Raw genomic sequence first — 22,315 nt, forward strand, 5'->3', positions numbered from 1 at the left:
TATGCCCCATTCAGACAGACAGTCCACACATGCAAAAAACGTGTCAATGGGCATAGATAATGCCAATTTTTCATTAAATATAGTATCATACGGCCTTACTTATCTTATTTCTATTATTCGTTTGCAAGAAACAGCTGGAAGTACGCGAAAAATAATCGATTTCTGTCATTCTTACCTATAATGGTGTCGCTGATGCAAAGCTGAGATGTGGGGAAGCACCTTAAAAATCAGAATTTTGCCTACTTTCCGAAAAAAATCTCAGATTTGCCCAAAATATGCAAATAATATGCCATGTTAGTCTTGAAATGGTGCTTATTGCTCAATTCTGATCAGAAAGTACCAGTTTTACATCGGTTAAAGCAATTTTCACGAAGTGCGAATTTTTCATTTTAGGTATGAAGGTATCAAATGCATCCGCTACTATTTTCTATATAAAATTAACAACTTATAACATATTTTTATCAAGATTTCTAGCCTTTCACTTCCTGCGAGACTATCCTTGTCTTGAAGGTCTGTCTTTAGGCAATCAAAATATACCCCAAAAATATGGGGTTGACCATAATGAAGTGAAACCATGGTCACGTGACTGAGACACGTGATGAAAACGTTAATATTGCGTAGGTAGACATCAGGAAATACCTACTTTCACTTTCATTTTACAAGGCAGCTTCCAATCAACTTTTGAAGCATATAATGTAGCTTAAAATCATCTGCGGACATTCCTTTTTACAATCAAGCATAAATAAAGCTTATATCTGGCATGAAAATGGCCTTTACTAGGCGGGAAAATTGCACTATATATTGATATGGACTACATTCGAGTGGACCACGGAGGCATATCCGGCTAATTGCCCCCTTCATGCCTTTACTTTAAATAAAATACACTTACTTCAAAACGATTTTTCGACATTTTCTAGCGTATCAGATTTTCAAAGACTTATATTCACATAAAGACGTATATCACTACTTTAGAAAAACAAAAAGAAAAGGGGATGTTAACTTTTATATAAGAAAACTACAGTTCGTAAAATCCAACCTGCTGAATTTGCTCCTTTCCACTTGTTTTGATTTCTCTTCTCGGTAGGGTTCAAACCATCTAACTATCGCCCAGTATCTTTAACCTCCGTCACTTGTAAAGTACTTGAACATATCATTTCAAGCACTATAATGAAACATCTAGATCTCAACAAAATTCTCAAAGACCGGAAATTTATAAAATCGGCCATATTTCACCATCTGATCTGCGTAAAATTCACCGCTCGAACAACGTTTGGACCACTTGATCTGATAAAGCTATGGCCAGTGTGGGACAGGTTCCCTTTATTTTAAATGTACCGTTGGTATGGTGATAAAACTTCAGGTGCTTTCATGTACTCCACTGGGCTTTAGGAATTATTTTTTTCAATCCTTCTCTTTTTGTTAATCAAACAAAGTGCATAAAATACGCTATTTAAGTAGATATGATATATTTTCTATTTATACTACTTATTTAAAGCCATTTTAATGCCGAATTGCAGTTTACTTACGGATAAACTGTGTGCGTAAATATATGTGCATAACAGTAAAAGAGTTATGTAAAGGCTTATGTAAAACTATTGCGTAATTAACTTAACAAGTCGGCAGCTGGTCCCGATTTACGTTATTTTTCTTGGAAAACATCATGAATTACGTACTTAAGAAAAGTGAAAAGTCAAGCAAATTAACGTATTTAAGTCAAATAACAGACTTAAGTATCTGTGGGCTCCTTATATAGATGGTAGCGATATATGGATTAGCGATATTCGGTAAAGATCTTATACAAAGCCAAATGAAGCGGTGAACAGGTAAAAAACAATTTCGGATAGGTACTTGTTTATTGACAGTTCACCTAAGCTCGCTTTTCAAATGTATTGTCTATTATTTCTTTATGTTCTCATATATTTTATGCATATGCAGTAAACTTCCTTTGCCCTGTAACATTCTCTTACACATTATTTTCGCGTTTTCTTCTTGCGTGAACTTATTTTTGCGTGCAAAACGCTTTATTTTTTGGTAAATATTGTTCCAGTAAACTAATGTACTTCATCTACATCTGCTGTGTACTTCCCAACAATCAATTCTGATTATAACTTGGAGGCGCTTTGTCTGGAACAGGCTGTTAAAAGATGAGCGAGCTCATTAGGTGCGAAGTTAAAAGCCTTAAAAAGGCAGTGAACCATGAGAGAACCAGAATCGGGTTTTCTAGACAGCAAACTTATTCGTCTGGAACTGGTTCTCTAGCAAAAGCACCATGCATAGGCTAGGGAACCGGAATTTTATTTCTTAAAGCTACCGAAATTCATTTTGTTTTATTTTGTTAAGTATTATGCATTATCTGAATTAATTTTATCGTTTCGGCATTTAACTGCGTCTACTGTGTCTCCAAAAATATCTGGCATTGCCCACCATATTGGAAGGATATAAACTAGTACAAATTAATGCGGAAATAGTTGTCGGGCTCGGAGCAAGCAGAAATAACATAAAAGGTATAATACAATAAAAGAAACAAAACAAATTAAGTAATATCTGCTAATAAGTATTGATCACATGTATGCATTTTTTCTCAGTTTGCAAATCACTTGCAAACGTTAATCAAATAAAAAAAACAACAACTGATGCACGTGAAATGCTGAGGTGTTACTAACCAGTATTTAAAGTGATCAAAGATTCCGTTGGAAGATCTTACTCCAGCTTCAAGCCATACCAGATCTAGACTACAAACAGCAGAAAGAACAGGCAGCCATCATCATCTACATCATACTATAGGAACTCCTCCTTTCTCCAGACAATCACCATATGGAACAGCCTACCATCGACGACCGCTGACGCCCCTTACTTGGTATCCATCAAGCAGGGGCAATCATCACTAAAGTTCTAAGTATAGTAAAGTAGGACTGTCCCAGCTACAAGTACCTCCTGATGATTCCTGGGGCTGTGCCGGCAGCGGCCACCGTAATCGGAGAGGCTTGGGTTAAAGGTGGCAAAACCGTAGCTGGGTAACACTTTTTTCTACTAATCTCTTTTACCTATTCCACTTTTCTAACTATCTATCCTTTCCATTTTTCCCTTTCAAGAGCAAACCACACGTTGCGTGATAGTCAAGTGTGACTGATGTAGATGTAGAGAAGATTTAATGGCAATTAGTTATTTTGTACATCGTTAAACATCTAACACATATACAAAACAATACAATTTTACATTTAAATATTTTAAACAAAGTAGATGTGCATGTTTAAAGCAAAAAACATTTAAAAAGTAGTTTTCACACATTCATTCATACTAGTTAATATCATTCAATATGGCGGACACGATATGTGGTGAGTATATTTTTGGAGACACAGTAAACGAAGATAAATGCAAGGGCTTGGCAAAATTAATTAAGATATAACAGAATGTTGCAGTGCCCCAGCTAGCGCGGAATAGAAGGGCGCGGCATCCTGCCCCTTTCTCAAAGCGCCCTGCCATTTTTAGCTCGACTATTCGAAGAATAGGGGAGCTATCCTACTCGTCCTGGCTTGAGTGTTAGCGTGAGTGTAACACAAATGTTGAAGTTTGCGTACCACCCCAAATATTTTCAAAGTCCATTGAGATATTGCTTTGATATTTTGCATACATGTTTACCATCATGACCCCAGTCTGTAAAAAGGAGGAGGCAACTCTATCAAGCATTTTGACTGAATTATAGCCCCTTTTCAACTTAGAATAAATGTTAAAGTTTGCGTACCACCCCAAATATTTTCAATGGCCATTGAGGTATTGCTTTGATATTTTGCATACTTGTTTACCATCATGACCCCAGTCTGTAAAAAGGAGGAGGCAACTCTGTCAAGAATTTTGACTGAATTATAGCCCCTTTTCAACTTAGAATAAATGTTAAAGTTTGCGTACCACCCCAAATATTTTCAAAGTCCATTGAGATATTGCTTTGATATTTTGCATACTTGTTAACCATCATGACCCCAGTCTGTAAAAAGGAGGAGGCAACTCTATCAAACATTTTGACTGAATTATGGCCCCTTTTCGACTTAGAATATGCTTATTGTAATGTTATAGTTTTACTCATAGCTTATATTGTACTATCAAGCACTGAGAATAGTCGAGCGCGCTGTCCACTGACAGCTCTTGTTAATAGCGCCCTGTGCCCTTTTGAGTCCAGTAAATATATGCCTAACTGTAAAAACGCCCCATGTTTCCTGTTTATTGTCCTCTCCCGCTGCGAGAGCTGCTTCCATTATGCAATATACAACATCACTTTATTAGACCTGTTGTCAGTCTTCAAGGTCGCTTCCGTATACACATGTGACTGCCTTTTAGGTCTGCCCCACACATCGATCAAACCAGTTAAGCGAATCGCGACAATTTCAAGGCATTATTTTGTTTTACATCTGTCAAGCTAGACGTCGGGAAGGCGGGACTGTGCACGTGATACACTTCTGTCAGCTTGTGAAGTCGATAATTAACTCAAAATGTTTCCGGGATCTTTTTTGGGCATCACTTTAGTAATTATCGTTATTAGAGACAATTAAAACTTTTGATTTAGCAGTCGTTATCTAGATGTAAGTATGCTTATTTAAAAAAGGTGAAACTTAGTCTTTGAAAATACGCCGGCAACTTTTCGCAAATGTTACAAACAAATAACACCATTAAACTTTGATAATATTTGAATGCAAGTAAAGAACCCCAAAACATTTTGTTCTTGACTCTTCATTGAACACTATCGATTGATTATTAATTTAACAAAAGTTCTTACGAAGTTGTCTGCTGCAACATGGTTCTCCGTTCTAAAGAAAAAAAAAGGTATTGAACCACAAAAAAGAACTATATACAAAACTCAAGAACCTCTGTTTAACATCTGAGGATTCTTTTGGTCAATTTGAAATGAGATCAATTGTGCACGCTTGAAAAAATAATTACTTAGTGGACACATTATTATAATTTTGGCGGGAAAGAAGCACGTGCGTTTTATGACGGATATTGTGTTTACGGAAGGGCTACTCCAGTCTCTTTTCAGGTCAGTATAAATCAAAAGAGAATTTACAGCGGGAACTAATGTTTCCTGTCCATTTTTGGCCATGAGAAGGATAACCTGTCTTTTTCATTCGATACATCTCTCCCGATTAAACTTGTAGGCGCTGCCACCGAAAACGTTATGGATGCCGCCATTTTTATTCGATGTCACTGCAAAATTCATCAATTTATTGGATGTTAATATATATGAAAATAGCTAAGAATCTCACGTTTCATGACTTGAAATACAGGCGGTAAACAAAAATCCTGAACTCTGTGAACTAAAAACGAATTTATTGCCGATGCACTGTATAATATTTTGGCGGGAAAACAGTGCACGTGTGTTTCATGTCGTAAGTTTTCTGTTTTCGAATAATTCTATATATTTTTTCCTCGTAACAGATGCAAATAGATTTCAACATTTAGAGGCTTATGTAAATTACTTTAAGCAAAGTTTCAGAAATGTAGATTGTCTTTTGCACACAGTATTTATAGAAGGAAAGTTTTAGATCAACGTCCGGAGATTGGGAGTATGACTTTTTTAGGTGAATCCTTTTAAACCACATTACCGTGGATTTGTAGCCTCATCAGATATCACTCTCTCCCCCTACATTAAGTTTGTCTGTTAAAAAACCCAATGAACAAAATTAAATTATCCAAAAAAACTAAACCCTACGGAATTGAAATGCATTTTACACCACCACACATCCTTATACCCAGACTGAGGTCCACCTCTCCCACATTTATAAAATGATAACAACAATTTAGAATTTTGATATCATGGTGGCTACAAAAACCCCAGAGGTCCAGGATATATATGACAACAACAACACACACCAATGAAACTGTAGTTTCACTCTGACAGATTATTATGTTTGTCCACGACACACAATGATTCCAGTCAAAACAGGATCCACAAAAGACAATAGTTTCATGCTGAAAATGCACCTGAGGCCTTCTCTAGCCTTTTATTTTTCAAAGTTTTCTTGGGGGACTCCAAACCCCACCTGTGCAAGGGGGATACCCCCTCCCACACTCTCCCCCAGCTCGTCGCTTCGCGGCTTGCAAGTGCCCTTTTGGGTACTTCCACCCTGCCCTTTTCAAATCCTGGCTGGAGCACTGGTTTGTCTGGATGCAGTCTAGGTCAACTTCAAATATGGGTCATTTGGGGTCAAAAACTAGGTCACTCTGTCAAATTAAAGAAAAAACTTGTGTATGCAATAGTGGCTGCTTTTTACACTGGATATTCATAAAATTAGTCCGAATAATTGCCTTGATGAAATCTAGGTCAAGTTAAAATATAGGTCATCTGGGGTCAAAAACTAGGTCAACTCAATGAAAAACCTTGTATATGCGATAGAGGCTATATTTTTCAAAAGATCTTCATGAAATTTGGTCAGCCTTGATGGAATCTATTTCAGATTCGAATATTGGTCATCTGGGTTCAAAAACTAGGTCACTTGGTCAAATCAAAGTGAAACCTTATGTATGCAATGGGCACTGCATTTTACGCAGGATCTTCATGAAATTTGATCAGAATGTTTGTCTTGATGCAGTTTAGGTAAAGTTCGAATATGGGTCATCTTGGGCCAAAAACTAGATCACATGGTCAAATCAAAGAAAAACCTGTAGTATGCAATAGGGACTGCATGTTACACTGGATCTTTATGAAATTTGATCACAGTGTTTGTCTTGATGACTTCTACGTCAGGTTTGAATTTGGGTCATGTTGAGTCAAAAACTAGGTCATCCACTTAAATCAAAGAAAAAGCTTGATAACACTTTAGAGGCCACATTAATTATGACCTGTCACCATATCTTCATGAAATTTGGTCAGAATGTTTATACTGATGTTCAAAGTCTTGGATGATTTCGAATGTTGGGTGTGTGGGGCCAAAAACTAGGTCACTAGGTCAAATCAAAGGAAAAGCTTGTATACATTCTAGAGGTCACTTTTTTTTCATTCTTCCTGAAACTTGGTTCGAATGTTTGTTTTTATGGAATCTTGGACAAGCACGAATCTGTGTCATGTGGGGTCAAAAACTAGGTCATTAGTTCATATCAAAGAAAATTCTTGTTTACCCTCAAGATTCTTGGTCCAAAATTAATGAAAACTGGTTAGAGTATTTGTTTCTATGAAATCACTAGGTCAAATGTATTTACACTGTTATGGTGTGCTTCTCAGGTGAGCGACATTACATTTGTATCTGTAATTGGGGTGTCTTGGGGCGAAAAGACCTTCCGATAAAATATTGTGTGAATACATACCATTTTGAAGTATATTTTTCATTGTCTCAAATAGATTACTGATTTTTCAGTTGATAGTGGTTGAAATGAAATGTCATTTAACATGTTATTAATTTTAAAAAAAATTTGAAACTGATTTAATTTTGAAAATCCAGCGAAAAAGTTGTTAAGATTTAAAAATTCCAATCCTGTGAAAACATTGTTTTGCCCGCCGCCAGACGAACAAATTTTTAAGAGTGAAGAAAACACAAAATATACATTCATAAAATGTCAGTGAGGCAAGTTTATGCTTTAATGTCAACATAAATTCATTTTCAGAGATGTAATAATGCCAAAACTTTGTACATGTACCAGAAAACGTTCCCAACGGATTTCAGTTGGGGATTTCCTAATAGAAATATATATGCTGAATAAGTTTGGACGCGACGCAGACAGCGACAGTCAAAAAATTATCGCACTGTCCCGAAACGTCTTATTATTAGGTCTAGTAAGAATGAAGCATGTATCTTCATCTACAGTGAACTCACCTATTCCGAACCAGTCTGTAAATGGACTCATTTCCAAGATTTGAAGCAGCCGTCGTGCTTAGTAAAAAAAAAACCATAAGCGATGTTTTAGTTTTATATCTGATGCATTAAACTAATAACTCATTGTTGGTAAATGTTCAAGTTATTCTTACCTAATCCATTTTTGCAACATGTCCAAATGCCATACTTTTTTTCGTATGCGGAAATCTAACGAATGTAAACAAAAAAATCAGATTCAAGAAGTGCTTGTGTTCCATTTTTTTAACAAAATGAAATGAAAGGGAGATTAGAAAGAAGGATTTTTTACACTTTTTACAGTCGTATATGCCACATTAAAAACAACTTGACCACTGAGATGCCTAAAGAGGAAATATAGATGGCAAACAATGTGCGTATTCCTAGTTACGTTCTGCTGCATGTTGTTTAAAGATTGCAGAACAGTGTTGATTCAATGCGTCTGGTCGCTTGGAAATTAGACCTGATTCGGTTTATTTTTATGTACCGGTCTTGTCACCAGTGTAATACTTTAATAAGCATCTAATGATTTACACAAGCAAACACGCTTTTTGCGACTCTACTGTTTGGAAAATTCAGTTATAATTGTTGAGAAAACAAACTGTAAACAAAAGTTTAAACATGACAAATGAAGAGTTACTGTATTTTTTTGGCAATATTGGAAAACAATCCCGAAAAAAATAAATTCTCAAAATTTCACAAGGGGATACTTTAAATTTGTAATTCATTTGAGAAAAACTTGAAACTGAAGATTTAAACTTATATAATTATATGTTAAAAACTCACTTGATTTGTCGATACATTTTCCCAATTTTGACAATTTACCGTGTTAAAAATTCCCAATTTGATTAGGGGCCTTTTTCCCAAAGACTAGAAAAAGCCATGGGATAAAATCTAGGTCAATTTCAAATATGAGTTATCTATGGTCAAAAACTAGGTGACCCGGTCAGATTAAAGAAAAACCTTGCGTACGCATTAGGGGCTGCATTTTACACTGGATATTCATAAAATTTAGTCAGAATGATTGCCTTGATAAAATCTTGGTCAAGTTTAAATAATTTTATGGGTTATCTGGGGTAAAAAACTAGGTCACTAAATCAAATCAAAGAAAAACCTTGTGTATGCGATAGAGGTTGTATTTTTCAATTGATCTTCATAAAATTTGGTCAATATGATTGCCTTTATCAAATCTAGGTTAAGTATGAATATAGGTCATCTGGGGTCAAAAACTAGGCCACTAGGTCATATCAATGAAATACATTTTGTTTGCAACAGGAACTGCATTTTACATTGGATCTTCATGAAATTTGATTTAAATGTTTGTCTGGATGAAATCTAGGTCAAGTTCAAATATGGGTCATCTGGGGTCAAAAACTAAGTCACCCAGTCAAATCAAAGAAAAATCTTTTTGTACGCAATAGGGGCTGCATTTTACACCAGATATTCATATAATTTTGTCGGAATGGCTGCCTTGATGAAATCTAGGTCAGGTTTGAATATGGATAATCTGGGGTCAAAAACTAGTTCACTTGGTCAAATCAAAGAAAATGCTTGTTTACACTTTAGAGACCACATTTTTGGTCCAATCTTAATGAAAATTGATCAGAATATTTGTCAATAAGTCAAACATATTTAGACTGGTATGGTGTGTTTCTCAGGTAAGCGACCTAGGGCCATCTTGGCCCTTTTGTTTAAGATACCCTGAAATCCCGAAAATAAGCCACGGCTTATTTTAGATTTTCGTAAGGATTTGGTGGCTTATTATCGAGACCGGCTTATTTTTGAGTCCAGCGAACTTTTGAGTATATATTCAGTAACGGTTTAAAAAACGGTGTATTTTTGAGCACCGAAATACTGAAGATACGGCATATTTTTTTTTTAGTTAAAACATCGAACGTCGGTAAAGACATACTTTTGACATACCTGTTTGTTACAATCTGTTACAATTTGTTATTGAGAATAATCCAATGCTAACAGATAATTACCCATTAAGAAGTTTTGTCTGGCCTAACAAACAAAATACACCTATGATTTAATCGCCCAACAAGTATAAATAACTTACATAATACGTGATAAACACTGCATTGTGTTATAAAGACCGGTCATTTAACTTAATAAAACTGACGTGACAAGAAGTGTTTTAGACAGGAATTTTATTGCTTTTAAAGTTTTAATTGTCCAGGGTTTTAAAAATCAGCACAAATTGATTGCGTTAAGTGTTTTTATTCCAAAGTATGTTTTATTGCTATCACATTTGAAAATAAATCTGGTATGTACACGTTGGTAATGTTTGCTATCTTATATGGTGTCCTAACAATGTCATAGATACTATTACTGATACAAAAACTTGGACGGCTTATTTTTGAGTGCGGCTAATTTATGAGCCCTTTTTGCCTGTAGTGAAATGGTGACCGGCTTATTTTCGAGACCAGCTTATTTTCAAAACCGGCTTATTTTCGGGATTTCAGGGTATTGCCATAAAATTTGGACCACATATACAATTTTGAACACACATCTCAAAACTGACTTTCAGTGACCTTGATTTTGACCTACTGACCTACTTTTTCTTTTTAAGGTACAGCAATGAAAATCTTACACAGTTTTTCACAACATTTTTGTGTATCTTTGTACATGCAATGCATCATGTGTTTTCAATACCCCTGTTCCTCTGACAATAAGCTGCTCTCTGGGGCTTTATTCACAATGAGTCCGAGTCTTGTTGATTTTGAGATCACTAGGTCAAAGGTCAAGGTCACTGCAACCCATAACTTGAGAACAAATGGGCCTAGGATTACGAAACTTGATAGGAAGGTTGATCATGACCAGCAGATGGCCTCTATTGATTTTGAGATCCGTCAGTAGGTCAAAGGTTTCTAACATCTAAATCGTGACTATTTACAGCAATTACAGTGAAAGGCTGGGTCATCCTGATTTTGTATCGATTCAGCATTTAAAGGACACAAAGATTATGTCATCTAAAGCCTTAGACCGCTATAAACAGTCGGGGAAAACAACAGCAGCATCGACAGAAGTATCTGACAGCATCGAATCAACAGAAGTAGCTGACAGCATCAAATCAACAGAAGTAGCTGACAGCATCGAATCAACAGAAGTAGCTGACAGCATCAAATCAACAGAAGTAGCTGACAGCATCGAATCAACAGAAGTATCTGACAGCAACACATCAGCAGAGTCTGATGCAGGGAGAACTCAACTTGATTTATCTGCCAAGGAGGCCTTATCAAAACAAAATGGTTAGAAAATAGTTTGAAGATTTATTTTATTACCATGTCTGACTTTTATAAAAAAATCTACAAGCTATAATTGTCAGCACTCGATCATCAGCATTGTTGACTGTTATGTAAGAGGCATAGCTTTGCAACTGCACACTTGCTGATCATCATTAGATGAGTAAGTAGGTCAAGAAACATAATGTCACATGCATATGATCAGAATTATGGCCCTTTTCTACTTAGAAATTTTTAATTTGTTGTTTATATTAAGGTCCACATCAGAATTATTATTATTCTCTGAAACTACTGGTCGAAAGTATCCCAAACTTGGTCTTAGCGTCCTTGCAAGGTCCTCTTTCAAGCTTGTTCACTGGTTCCGCTTAACCCCTTTTAGGGTCCTCTAGAGCTAAGAATAGAAAAAACCTTGAAACAACTTCTTCTCATGAACCATTTGATGCATTTTCATTAAACTTGTTCTATAGCATCATTACAAGTCCTCTCCAAGTTTTGTTAAAATCCAGGCACATGGCCACTGTTAGGGCAGCTAGAATTATATTAATAAGAAATACTTAAATGACTTCTTCTCATGAATCGTTTAATAGATCGTCATCAAACTTTGTTTGTAGCATCATTTTAAGGTCCTTTCCCAAATTTGATCAAATGGGGTGCTTTGCCCCTATTAGGGACCACTAGAGCTAAAAAAGGAAATACCGTATAGCAGGTTATTTCTACGGGGGAAATATTTCTGCGTTTCTGCGGTCTCTCAGTAGAATCGCAAAAATATTTCCAGCAGAATATTCATCCAGCAAAATTTTAAAATGCAAAAAAATCTGCATTATTTTCACCAACGTTGTTTCACGCTATGTTTCCTTAGATAATCCAAAGTTCACAATGGCATGGTCTAATTATTGGAAATTACCGTCGCCATCTGACAATTACCGATAATGGTATAATTAGGTGTGATGGTCAATCAAAGTCCTAACTGCAGAAATTTGTTTTTCAATTTTTGGGTCCAAAATGCAGAATATTTTGACCGCAGAAATAACCCGCTATACGGTACCTTTTACTTCTCGTGATCAGCAGTCCTTCCATTAAAAAATGGCCTCCTTTAGGTAGGAACAGTTTTCCCTACATGTAAATGCATATGGAAAACTTGGAAGATTTGTTTTCTCTGAAACTGCGGGCCCAATGTGAAAATAATTTCACAGCAATCGATATTCCTTGGATGACCCTCTACTAAATTCCTTTAAATAAGTCTCCTTTTTTCGTTAAAAAACAAAGCCTTCAGATGGCGGGGCTAGTTTTCTCTATATTGCCATATCGGAAACCTTTGAAAATCCTCTCCTCTGAAAATTCTATCTCAGTTTGAAAATGGTTTCACAGCAACAGGTGACACTCTTCTTAATTCCTTCAAATCCTTTTGATTTGTTAAGAAATAGCCTCCATAGTGGGCGCGGGGGTATGAATATATGGAAAGTTATAAAAATCTCCTATCAAACTACAAACCCAATTTCTAAATAATCTGACAGCAATGTTCCTTGGGTGACCCACTACCAAATTGCTTGTTGATTGGTTAAAAAGCATGGCTGCCTAGAAGTGGGGCTATAGTTTTATCTATATGAAGCTTGTCTGTTTTGAAACTGTTGGCTGGATTTGAAAATAATTTTCACAGCAATGTTCCTTGGTGAACCTCTGCTACAGTAACTACTAGCCTCTGATGTGGCTAGTTTTCCCTATATGGCTATTTGGAAAACTTTTAAAATATTTTCCACTGAAACTGCTGGTTGTATTTTAAATTAATTTCACAGCATTGTTCCCTGTTCCAGAATTATTCAATCTAGCTGTGTCAGGTGAGCAATCTAGAACCAGTGTGGCACTCTTGTTTTGTTAAGCTTTGAAACTTTGCATTTTTTGTCTCCTGGTCCAGTGGGTGACTTAAAGCATGCCAAGCACCCTAACTCTTTTCTTGCATATTGCCTTACAGCATGAACTTACAGAGGAGTGTTGACACTGCAGGCGGTGTTCTTGTTTTAACTGTTTGATTTAACTGATCTGCTTAACCCTTAGCATGCTAGATAAATTGTCCTCTGCTGGAAATGTCATCTACTAAAATTGTAAAGTTCATTCAATTTGCTCCAAAATTGGAAGAAATATTGTCAGAGTAGCAAACAGCTTGGAACCTGATCAGACGCCGATTTAATCGGCGTCTGATCTGGTTCCAAGCTGTTTGCAAAGGCTGTTAAATTCGCCTGCAGCAGGCTAAGGGTTAAATACACATATAGAAATTCAGAGTAACTGATGATATAAAATATAAAATTGACACATGGTAAGATAACAAGACAATGCAAAGTTTCATGTTCAGTTCTGAAATAATGCAAATGTTTTACAAATGTTTGATTTATTGGAATTGTTTTATATACTTTCAGATACAGAAACGGAACTTGGAGAAGGAGCAGAAACTAATGATCTAGAAAAAGAGGTAATGACAAAGAATTAATAAAACATCTAGAAAGCAGAGTAGCTGACAATAGCACCTTATTTAAGTTATTAAAAGCATCAAAGTCTTGTTTCACAAACTTGTGTGAGAAATATATTTCCTTTAACAATGAGCTGCAAAAAATGTTGTTTTTATGGATCTATTATGAAATGAAATTTCATAAGATAGTTGTAATATGGAGTCTGACTAGAGTTAATAGGCAAATTAAAAACATCACAAGCACAAACATGGAGAAGCTACTATAATATACCTTGAATCAATCACAGCAGCCGAGGCCTTCAATTTCATTTCATCAGGATGTTGTGGTTGAGTTTCGGACAAGGAAATTAAATTCTAGGTACATGTTAAAACTTCTGCCTTGGGCTGGTCTTAGCAGTGGGGCTTTTATGTCATCGTGAAAATGGCAGCTGGCAGTCTGATATTGAGGACACCATTTACTAGAGGAGAAAAAAACACTTTTCAGCAAAGGACGCATAAACTTTGATTAATTTTTCGAAGTGGAGACTTGTACAAATTCATATGAGAACACCTCTGATCCTTGAATCTATCATAGCGATATGCCAAGTACACTTGCTTAATGACATTGTTATAGTAATAGCTGTCTTGCATAATCTTATGTCAGGTATTGCAAAAAGTTGAGAAATATGTATGTTTACGATATTAACTTGCCAGTTAAGATAAAGCAAGAAGCAATTCGTACGTTGTATCCCTTGGAATTAGTCTATATATTTGTGATTTATATCACTGTAGCAATATGATTTATATAGTCATTAAAAAAACTTGACATATTAAAGAATGGCATTGTTCGTCCATCCGTCGTGTCAACTTTTCTGTTTCCGGACTCTAAGTCACAAAATGTAATAGCTATAGCTTTTAAACTTTACTAGATGACTAAGCACCACTTGAGGAGGATCCTTATTATTTTTGGGTTCAGTAGGTAAAAGGTCTAGGTCACAGTGACCTGGAGACTGAAAATGGTTTCAGCACTCCAGACATAATGATAAAGTATAGCAGCTACGGCTTTCAGAGATCACACAGTGACTAAGGACTACTAGAAAAGATCCCTATTTTTAAAATGCAAACTTCGGCAGCAAAATAGTTCAGTTATATTCAATGTTACAAGAAAAACATTAGATAGTATGATGTGATCGTTATTCCAATGATGTCTAAAAATTACATATATCACAATACCATAAAAGATAAGTGCCAATGTTGGGTACTGTTTGAATGTCTTGTATGCTCAATTATTGGTAGAGCTACTGTTATTTTGTCATTTTATGCCGATTGATGAAAAAGCAGGATTTTAGTGTTGAATGATGAGTTCTAATAAAAGATGGTTATTTTAAGCTGATAATATACACAGTCACTTGTCTATTCTGTAAGTAACTGCTGAAAGGTGTCTGTTAACCATTAGCCTGCTGGCAGCAAGTGAATTTTGCCTTTGTAACCTGGCGTGTGTGCATACCAAGATCAGACTGCATATCCGTGTAGGCTGATCATGGTGTGCACTTTTTGCTATTCAGGTGAACACCCCTTTAAATAGTAAGTGAAACTGCCCAAATTGAATGATAGACCAATCTGATTTAGAAATTTAGCTGAAACACCAATTGTCAGGTAATAACATTTCTGATAGTTGAACCCTACTAAATTCAGTAGTTAATTTACCTGAACCAATTACACAGACTGATCTGTATACTTTTGTAGATAATGCTGTCCATTAACACAAAGAAAGAAGATTATTCTGTGCAAGAAGTCAAGTTGAGGAAAATGGATTATGTAAGTTTTTACATTTTATCTTTCCATTTGCCAACATTTTATTGAACATTGTTAAATGTTTAGCTCATAGTCTTGAAAAGGTTATGAATTATTCACTAAAATTGTTTGCTGGATTGGTAGATTTTCTTTGAGGTTAGCCTTTTATATCCTTTATATTGATTTCATGAATTTGATACCAGTTTTTTTTTTCCAGAATAGCAAAGTATCATTTGACAATTGATATATGAGCTGCGCCATGAGAAAACCAACATAACATGTTTGCAACTAATATGGATGCAGACCATCCTGCACATGCGCACAGTCTGGTCAGGATCCATGCTGTTTATTAACTGTATCTCTAAATGCAATAGGCTTTGAAAGCAAAACTGGATCCATGCTGGTCGCAAATGCATTATGTTGGTTTTCTCATGGCACGGCTCTTATGATCAAAGATTGGGGATATTAAGTTTCTCCTTGAATCATTTTACAGACTATTCTTTTTAGCTCACCTGTCACAAAGTGTTGCCCCAGGGGTCACTTGATTTTACATAGGAAAATCTTCTTCTCAAAAACCAGAAGCCCTAGAGCTAAGATGTTTGACCTGTAGCATTGCCTAGTGGACCTCTACTAAAATTGTTCAAATCATGAACCCGGGGTCAAAATTGACTCCGCCCCAGGGGTCACTTGATTTTACATAGATTTCTATAGGAAAATCTTCAATTTTTTTAAAAAAATAAACAAGAAGGCCTAGAGCTTAGATATTTGACATGTAGCATTGCCTAGTGTACCTCTACAAAATTTGTTCAAATCATGACCACCGGGGTCAAAATTGACCCCGTCCCAGGGGTCACTTGATTTTACATAGGAAAATCTTCAAAAACTTTCTAAAAATAAACCAGAAGGCCTAGAGCTTAGATATTTAACATGTAGCATTGCCTAGTGGACCTCTACAAACTTTGTTCAAATCATGACCCCCGGGGTCAAAATTGACCCCGTCCCCAGGGGTCAATTTGATTTTACATAGGAAATTCTTCAAAAATTTTCTAAAAATAAACCAGAAGGCCTAGGTCTTAGATATTTGACATATAGCATTGCCTAGTGGACCTCTACAAACTTTGTTCAAATCATGACCCCCGGGGTCAAAATTGACCCCGCCCCAGGGGTCAATTTGATTTTACATAGGAAATTCTTCAAAAATTTTCTAAAAATAAACCAGAAGGCCTAGATCTTAGGTATTTGACATATAGCATTGCCTAGTAGACTTCTACAAAATTTGTTCAAATCATGACCCCCTGGGGTCATATTGGCCCCGCCCCATAGGGTTACTTGATTGTACAGAGAAAAATCTTCAAAGTTTTCTTAAAATAAACCAGAAGGCCTAGAGCTTAGATATTTGACATGTAGCATTGTCTAGTGGACCTCTACAAAATTTGTTCAAATCTTGACCCCCCCCCCTCCTCAGGGTCAAATTGACCCAGCCCCAGGGGTTACTTGATTATACATAGGGAAATCTTCATAAATTTGCTAAAAATAAACCGGAAGGCCTAGATCTTAGATATTTGATATGTAACATTGCCTAGTAGACTTCTACAAACTTTGTTCAAATCATGACCCCCAGGGTAAAATTGGCCACGCCCCAGGGGTTACTTAATTGTACATCGGAAAATCTTCCAAAACATTTCTAAAAATCATCAGTTTGAAAATTGACCCCCGCCCAAGATATTTGACATGTAGCATTGCCTAATGGACCTCTACAAAATTTGTTCAAATTTTAACCCCCCCCCCCCCCCCCCCCAAATTGACCCAGCCCCAGGGGTTACTTGATTGTACATAGAGAAATCTTCATAAATTTGCTAAAAATAAACTGGAAGGCCTAGATCTTAGACTTAGATATTTGATATGTAACATTGCTTAATAGACTTCTACAAAGTTTGTTCAAATCATGACCCCCGGGGTAAAATTGGCCACGCCCCAGGGGTTACTTAATTGTACATCGGAAAATCTTCCAAAACATTTCTAAAAATCATCAGTTTGAAAATTGACCCCCGCCCAAGGGGTCACTTGATTTTATATAGGAAAATCTTCAAAAAATTTCTAAAAATAAACCAGAAGGCCTAGATCTTAGATATTTGATATGTAGCATTGCCTAGTAGACTTCTACAAAATTTATTCAAATCATGACCCTGCCCCATGGGGTTACTTGATTATACATAGAAAAATCTTCAAAATTTTCTAAAGTAAAAAAACCAGAAGGCCTAGAGCTTAGATATTTGACATGTAGCATTGCCTAATGGACCTCTACAAAATTTGTTCAAATTTTAACACCCCCCCCCCCCCCCCCCCCCCCCCCCGGTCAAATTGACCCAGCCCCAGGGGTTACTTGATTGTACATAGAGAAATCTTCATAAATTTGCTAAAAATAAACCGGAAGGCCTAGATCTTAGACTTAGATATTTGATATGTAACATTGCCTAATAGACTTCTACAAAGTTTGTTCAAATCATGACCTCCGGGGTAAAATTGGCCCTGCCCCAGGGGTTACTTGATTGTACATCTGAAAATCTTCCAAAAAATTCCTAATAATCATCAGTTTGACATTTGAAACATGTAACTCATATTACTTAGGTGAGCGATCCAGGGTCATCATGACCGTCTTGTTTAGTTACTGTTAAACTTTTTTTACAAATCACACTTTGATGCTATGATCTGTAGTTGATTTACAAACCGGTTTGTTTTCAAATTTTCATGTATGCCGTACATGGGGATGGAACTACCCCTCAGTTTATAGTATTGTGCTTACATTCTACGCTAGCTTACATACTACTCTAACAGGGTGATTGCCAAAAATTGTCGCCAAAATATTTTTTATGAATTTATCAATTTCTTTTATGCACAAGACTGGACAACTTGATTTTATCGGAAAATGGCATACACCTATTACAATAGTTGAACATAAATTATCAAATCAGTAAGCCTTAAAAAAAAGTCATATGGTAATTGGTAAGGTAACAGACTTCAGTTTTTGTAAACGTTTTATTTTTCATTAGCTTGTTTTCACTAGTTAATATTTCTTACTTTTCTGATTATTTTTCTTTTTAGATGAAGATTTTTACTGCAGCTTCATATTTTCTTCACTATTATGTTCTTTATTATAATTATAAAAAGCTGTGTCACCTGTTACACTTTCACATACAGTCAATGTATATTAGCACTTATGTTACAATCTAAACATTCAGTATGTGTTATAAGCAATATTTGAACATTTTGCTCAACATATGTTGTCACAAAATTTATGTATGCTTAGATATCTCTTTAATTCAAAATACTTAAGAATCTGACAGGACAGATTTAATACTGTACTTAAAGTTTGTTGAAAGGTTAATTTATATGAGCCGCACCATGAGAAAACCAGTGTAGTGCGTTTGCGACCAGCATGGATCCAGACCAGCCTGCGCATCCGCGCAGTATGGTTAGGATCCATGCTATTCGCTAACAGTTTCTCTAATTGCAATAGGCTTTGAATTGAAAGCAAACAGCATGGATCCTGACCAGGCTGCACGAATGGGCAGGCTGGTCTGGATCCATGCTGGTTCACAAACGCACCATGTTGGTTTTCTTATGGCACGGCTCAAATATTTGAACTATTTTCTTTCAGGAATGTGGTCCAACAAATGTCTTTGATCACAGGTATATGTTTTTGTGTAAAGTGTGCGGCAAAGTAGAAAATGTAAGTTTACGTTGGCAACATAAGAAATGTGCAGCTTCCCTACAGTCTGAGGAGACTGTTTCAGCATCAGAGGTAAGATTGTTGCTACAAGCATAGCTTCCTTATCATATTGGAGTTTTAATATCCCTAGATCGAAGTCTGGGTGGTAAATGGTTTTATTTTTATGATTTGCTTGTCAGTTTTTCAGCTGGTTGATCCTATGCATATAACCTCCTGAGAAAACTTCTGTAGTTTTAAACATATTTTTAGCTTGTCTGATCTACTAGGTATTGTTTATCACTTGATTGTTGGCGTCAGTTTAAATTTTTGTTTAGGCCCACTTTTCTCAAATGCTGTAAGAGCTACAGCTTTGAAACTATACACACTTGTTTATCATCATTAGGGGACTATGAAGGCCAAGATCCATTACTCTGATATGCATTTTGTCAGAATTATGGCTCTTTTTGTACTTAGAAAATTTGATTTTCTAGGTTTAAATTTTTGTTTAGGTCCTTCTTATCTCAAAAACTATAAAAGCTACAGCTTTGAAACTTTGCACACTTGTTTATCATCATTAGGGGACTCTATAGGTCAAGAACCATAACTCTAATTTACATTTTGTCAGAATTATGGCCCTTTTTGTACTTGGAAAATCTGCACTATAACTCTTTTCTTACATATTGTCCAGCACTTGCAGATGAGCAATGGCACCTGTAGGCAGTGCTCTTGTTAAATACATGATCAGAATGAAGTGTAGATGTCTGAAATTTCAGTCTAAGTTTTATCTCTTTAAATTTCAACCTTTGTGTATTATCTGTTTATCTACAGGCAGGAAGTGACAGTGAGATGCAGAGAAAAGCCTCAGTTCCTCAAAGAATGGATCCGCAGATCTTAGATGACGGGAAGAAAATGGGAATATTTATCAAAGCAAAACTGAGGAAATACTTGCATGGAAAATCAAAAAGTGTACCAAATGCAACTGCTATCTGTGAAAATATGAGTCGTATTCGTGAAACATTTTTAAGAAAAGACACTATGGCAGGAGGCACTGTAGAGTTGCTGAAAATGTCAATACCAAACAGCACATATTCAATTGGTAATGGCTTTTTTCATGAAAGCATTTAGTGTAAAGTCCCTATGATAATATACTTAATTAAAACTCATTGTGAAATCATTTATTTTATGTTAAAATCAATCAAAAATATTAACCCTTATCATGCTGGACACTTACTGATTCTGCCTTTGTGACCAGTGTAGGTCTTGATCAGACTCCATGGATATGCAGTCTGATCAAGATCTGCACTGTTCGACAATCAGTCAGTATCTTTTTGGTAAAAACCCCTTTTAACAGGTAATGGTACTGTTCAAATTGAAAGATGGACAAGTTTATTATAGAAAGTAAGTTTTAAATTGTTATAACAAGCTAAAGCACCATTTTATGTTCACACATTGAAACCCATGAATAAATATTCATGGGCAACAGCCATTTTGGTCAAAACCAAAAAAATTTTATGCTGACAAAATTAATGATTTTGCAGTATTTAACTATATGTCACATTAAAGAAAGGTTATGCATATGAGCCGTGCCATGAGAAAACCAACATAGTGGGTTTGCGACCAGCATGGATCCAGACCAGCCTGCGCATCCGCGCAGTCTGGTCAGGGTCCATGCTGTTCGCTTTTAAAGCCTACTGGAATCAGAGAAACTGTTAGCGAACAGCATGGATCCTGACCAGACTGCGCAGATGCGCAGGCTGGTCTGGATCCATGCTGGTCGCAAAGCCACTATGTTGGTTTTCTCATGGCACGGCTCAATTATAGTTACAAGGAAAGAAGGTCCTCTTCTAGGATTGGTAAAAGCAATTTTGCCTTGGTGGGGGTGGGGGTGGCTGCCTGGGATAGTACATGGATTGAATAGGAAAAGGCCATATTTGTATTGGTTATTTAAGAACAAGTAAATAAAGATGCAAATAATATGGCCACTTCGTATTGAATCATGAAGTAAAGTTGACAGGAACCATTCTGTATAACCATAAAACTGTTTGTTTTTTACAGAGCTACCACCAGAACCTCCATTAGAAGTTAAGACAGTAGTATTGTATACCTCACATTACAGCAATGTACTGAAAGTGTATTGGAGACCTCCGGAAAAAGACCATCTAATTGATGGGTACAAGGTTGATATTTGTTTCATTACTTCAGACAAGTGAGAATGACTATAAAACTGTAAAAGTCAAATGTTAGTTTGTACAAACTTTTTTACAGGCCTATTTCTCTCTATGTGAAAAGTGACTTTCTGCGTACATGATGAAATCTGTAATCAAAACCAAAGAAAGCATTAAACACAAGACAAACTTTTCAGTTTGATGTAGAATGAATTGAATGAACTGAGAGTTTAATATCCTTTCAGGACAACTTTCACCGTAATGATTATTAACCCTTATTGTGCTGGACATGATTGATTCTGCCTTTGCGACCAGTGTAGATCATGATCAGCCTGCACATCCATGCAGTCTGATCATGATTTGCACTGTTCGCCATTCAGTCAGTACCTTTTTGGTAAGCACCCCTTTTAACAGTTAATGGTTCTGTCCAAATTGAAAGATGGACAAGTTCATTATAGAAATTTAGCAGGGTAAGGGTTAATGTGATCAAAGTTCTTATGTAAGATTAAAGAATTTATCGTTCTGCATAATGCATTATCTAAATATGTGAGATTACCAACTGTTAGAAATTGCTTTGTAACAGGTTATGACATCAGACAACGGGGAAGTTTGGCATTTAGGGAGAGTTGTAAACAGGAGAAAACATTGTACTATTGGTCTGAAAAGTGGTCTGAAGATTGGCGTTTGCTCATATAAGGGTATTTATATATTTTATATCCCTCCCCCCCCCCCCCCCCCCCCCCACTCCACTGGGGGGGACATAATTATTGTTTTTGCCCTGTCCATCGGTCACACTTCATTTCCGATCAATATCTGTAGAACCTTTCAACCTAGAACCTTCAAACTCTATAGGATGACAGGGCCTATGGAGTAGACGTCCCCTATTGTTTTTGGGGCAACTCCATCAAAGGTCAGGATCACAGGGGCCTGAACATTGAAAACCATTTCCAATCAGTAACTTAGAACCACTTGACCCAGACTGTTGAAACTTCATAGGATGATAAGTTATGCACAGTAGATGACCCCTATTGATTTGGGGTAACTCTTATCAAAGGTCAAGATCACTTGGGCCTGAACATGGAAAACCATTTCCGATCAATAACTTTAGAACCACTTGACCCAGAATATTGAAACTTCATAGGATG

At 36.3% G+C, this 22,315-nt stretch overlaps 1 protein-coding gene across 2 annotated transcripts in view; it reads left to right on the forward strand.

Annotated features, from left to right (window-relative positions):
• Positions 1-9,689: 9,689 nt before the first annotated feature.
• Positions 9,690-22,315, forward strand: part of LOC123561573 (uncharacterized) — a 58,158-nt gene continuing 45,532 nt past the window's right edge. Inside the window, exons 1-8 of one of the 2 annotated variants that reach the window (XM_053553076.1) lie at positions 9,690-10,899; positions 11,008-11,068; positions 13,474-13,526; positions 15,249-15,320; positions 18,955-19,098; positions 19,834-20,101; positions 21,061-21,182; positions 21,754-21,868. In XM_053553076.1, coding sequence (XP_053409051.1) covers positions 10,783-10,899; positions 11,008-11,068; positions 13,474-13,526; positions 15,249-15,320; positions 18,955-19,098; positions 19,834-20,101; positions 21,061-21,182; positions 21,754-21,868 — 952 coding nt within the window. In that variant the 5' untranslated portion in view covers positions 9,690-10,782. Of the gene's footprint in view, positions 11,069-13,473; positions 13,527-15,248; positions 15,321-18,954; positions 19,099-19,833; positions 20,102-21,060; positions 21,183-21,753; positions 21,869-22,315 lie in introns of both variants that reach the window. The other variant, XM_045354048.2, reaches the window with a different exon arrangement.

The sequence above is a fragment of the Mercenaria mercenaria genome, chromosome 10, assembly GCF_021730395.1.
Source record: "Mercenaria mercenaria strain notata chromosome 10, MADL_Memer_1, whole genome shotgun sequence".
NCBI lineage: Eukaryota > Metazoa > Mollusca > Bivalvia > Venerida > Veneridae > Mercenaria > Mercenaria mercenaria.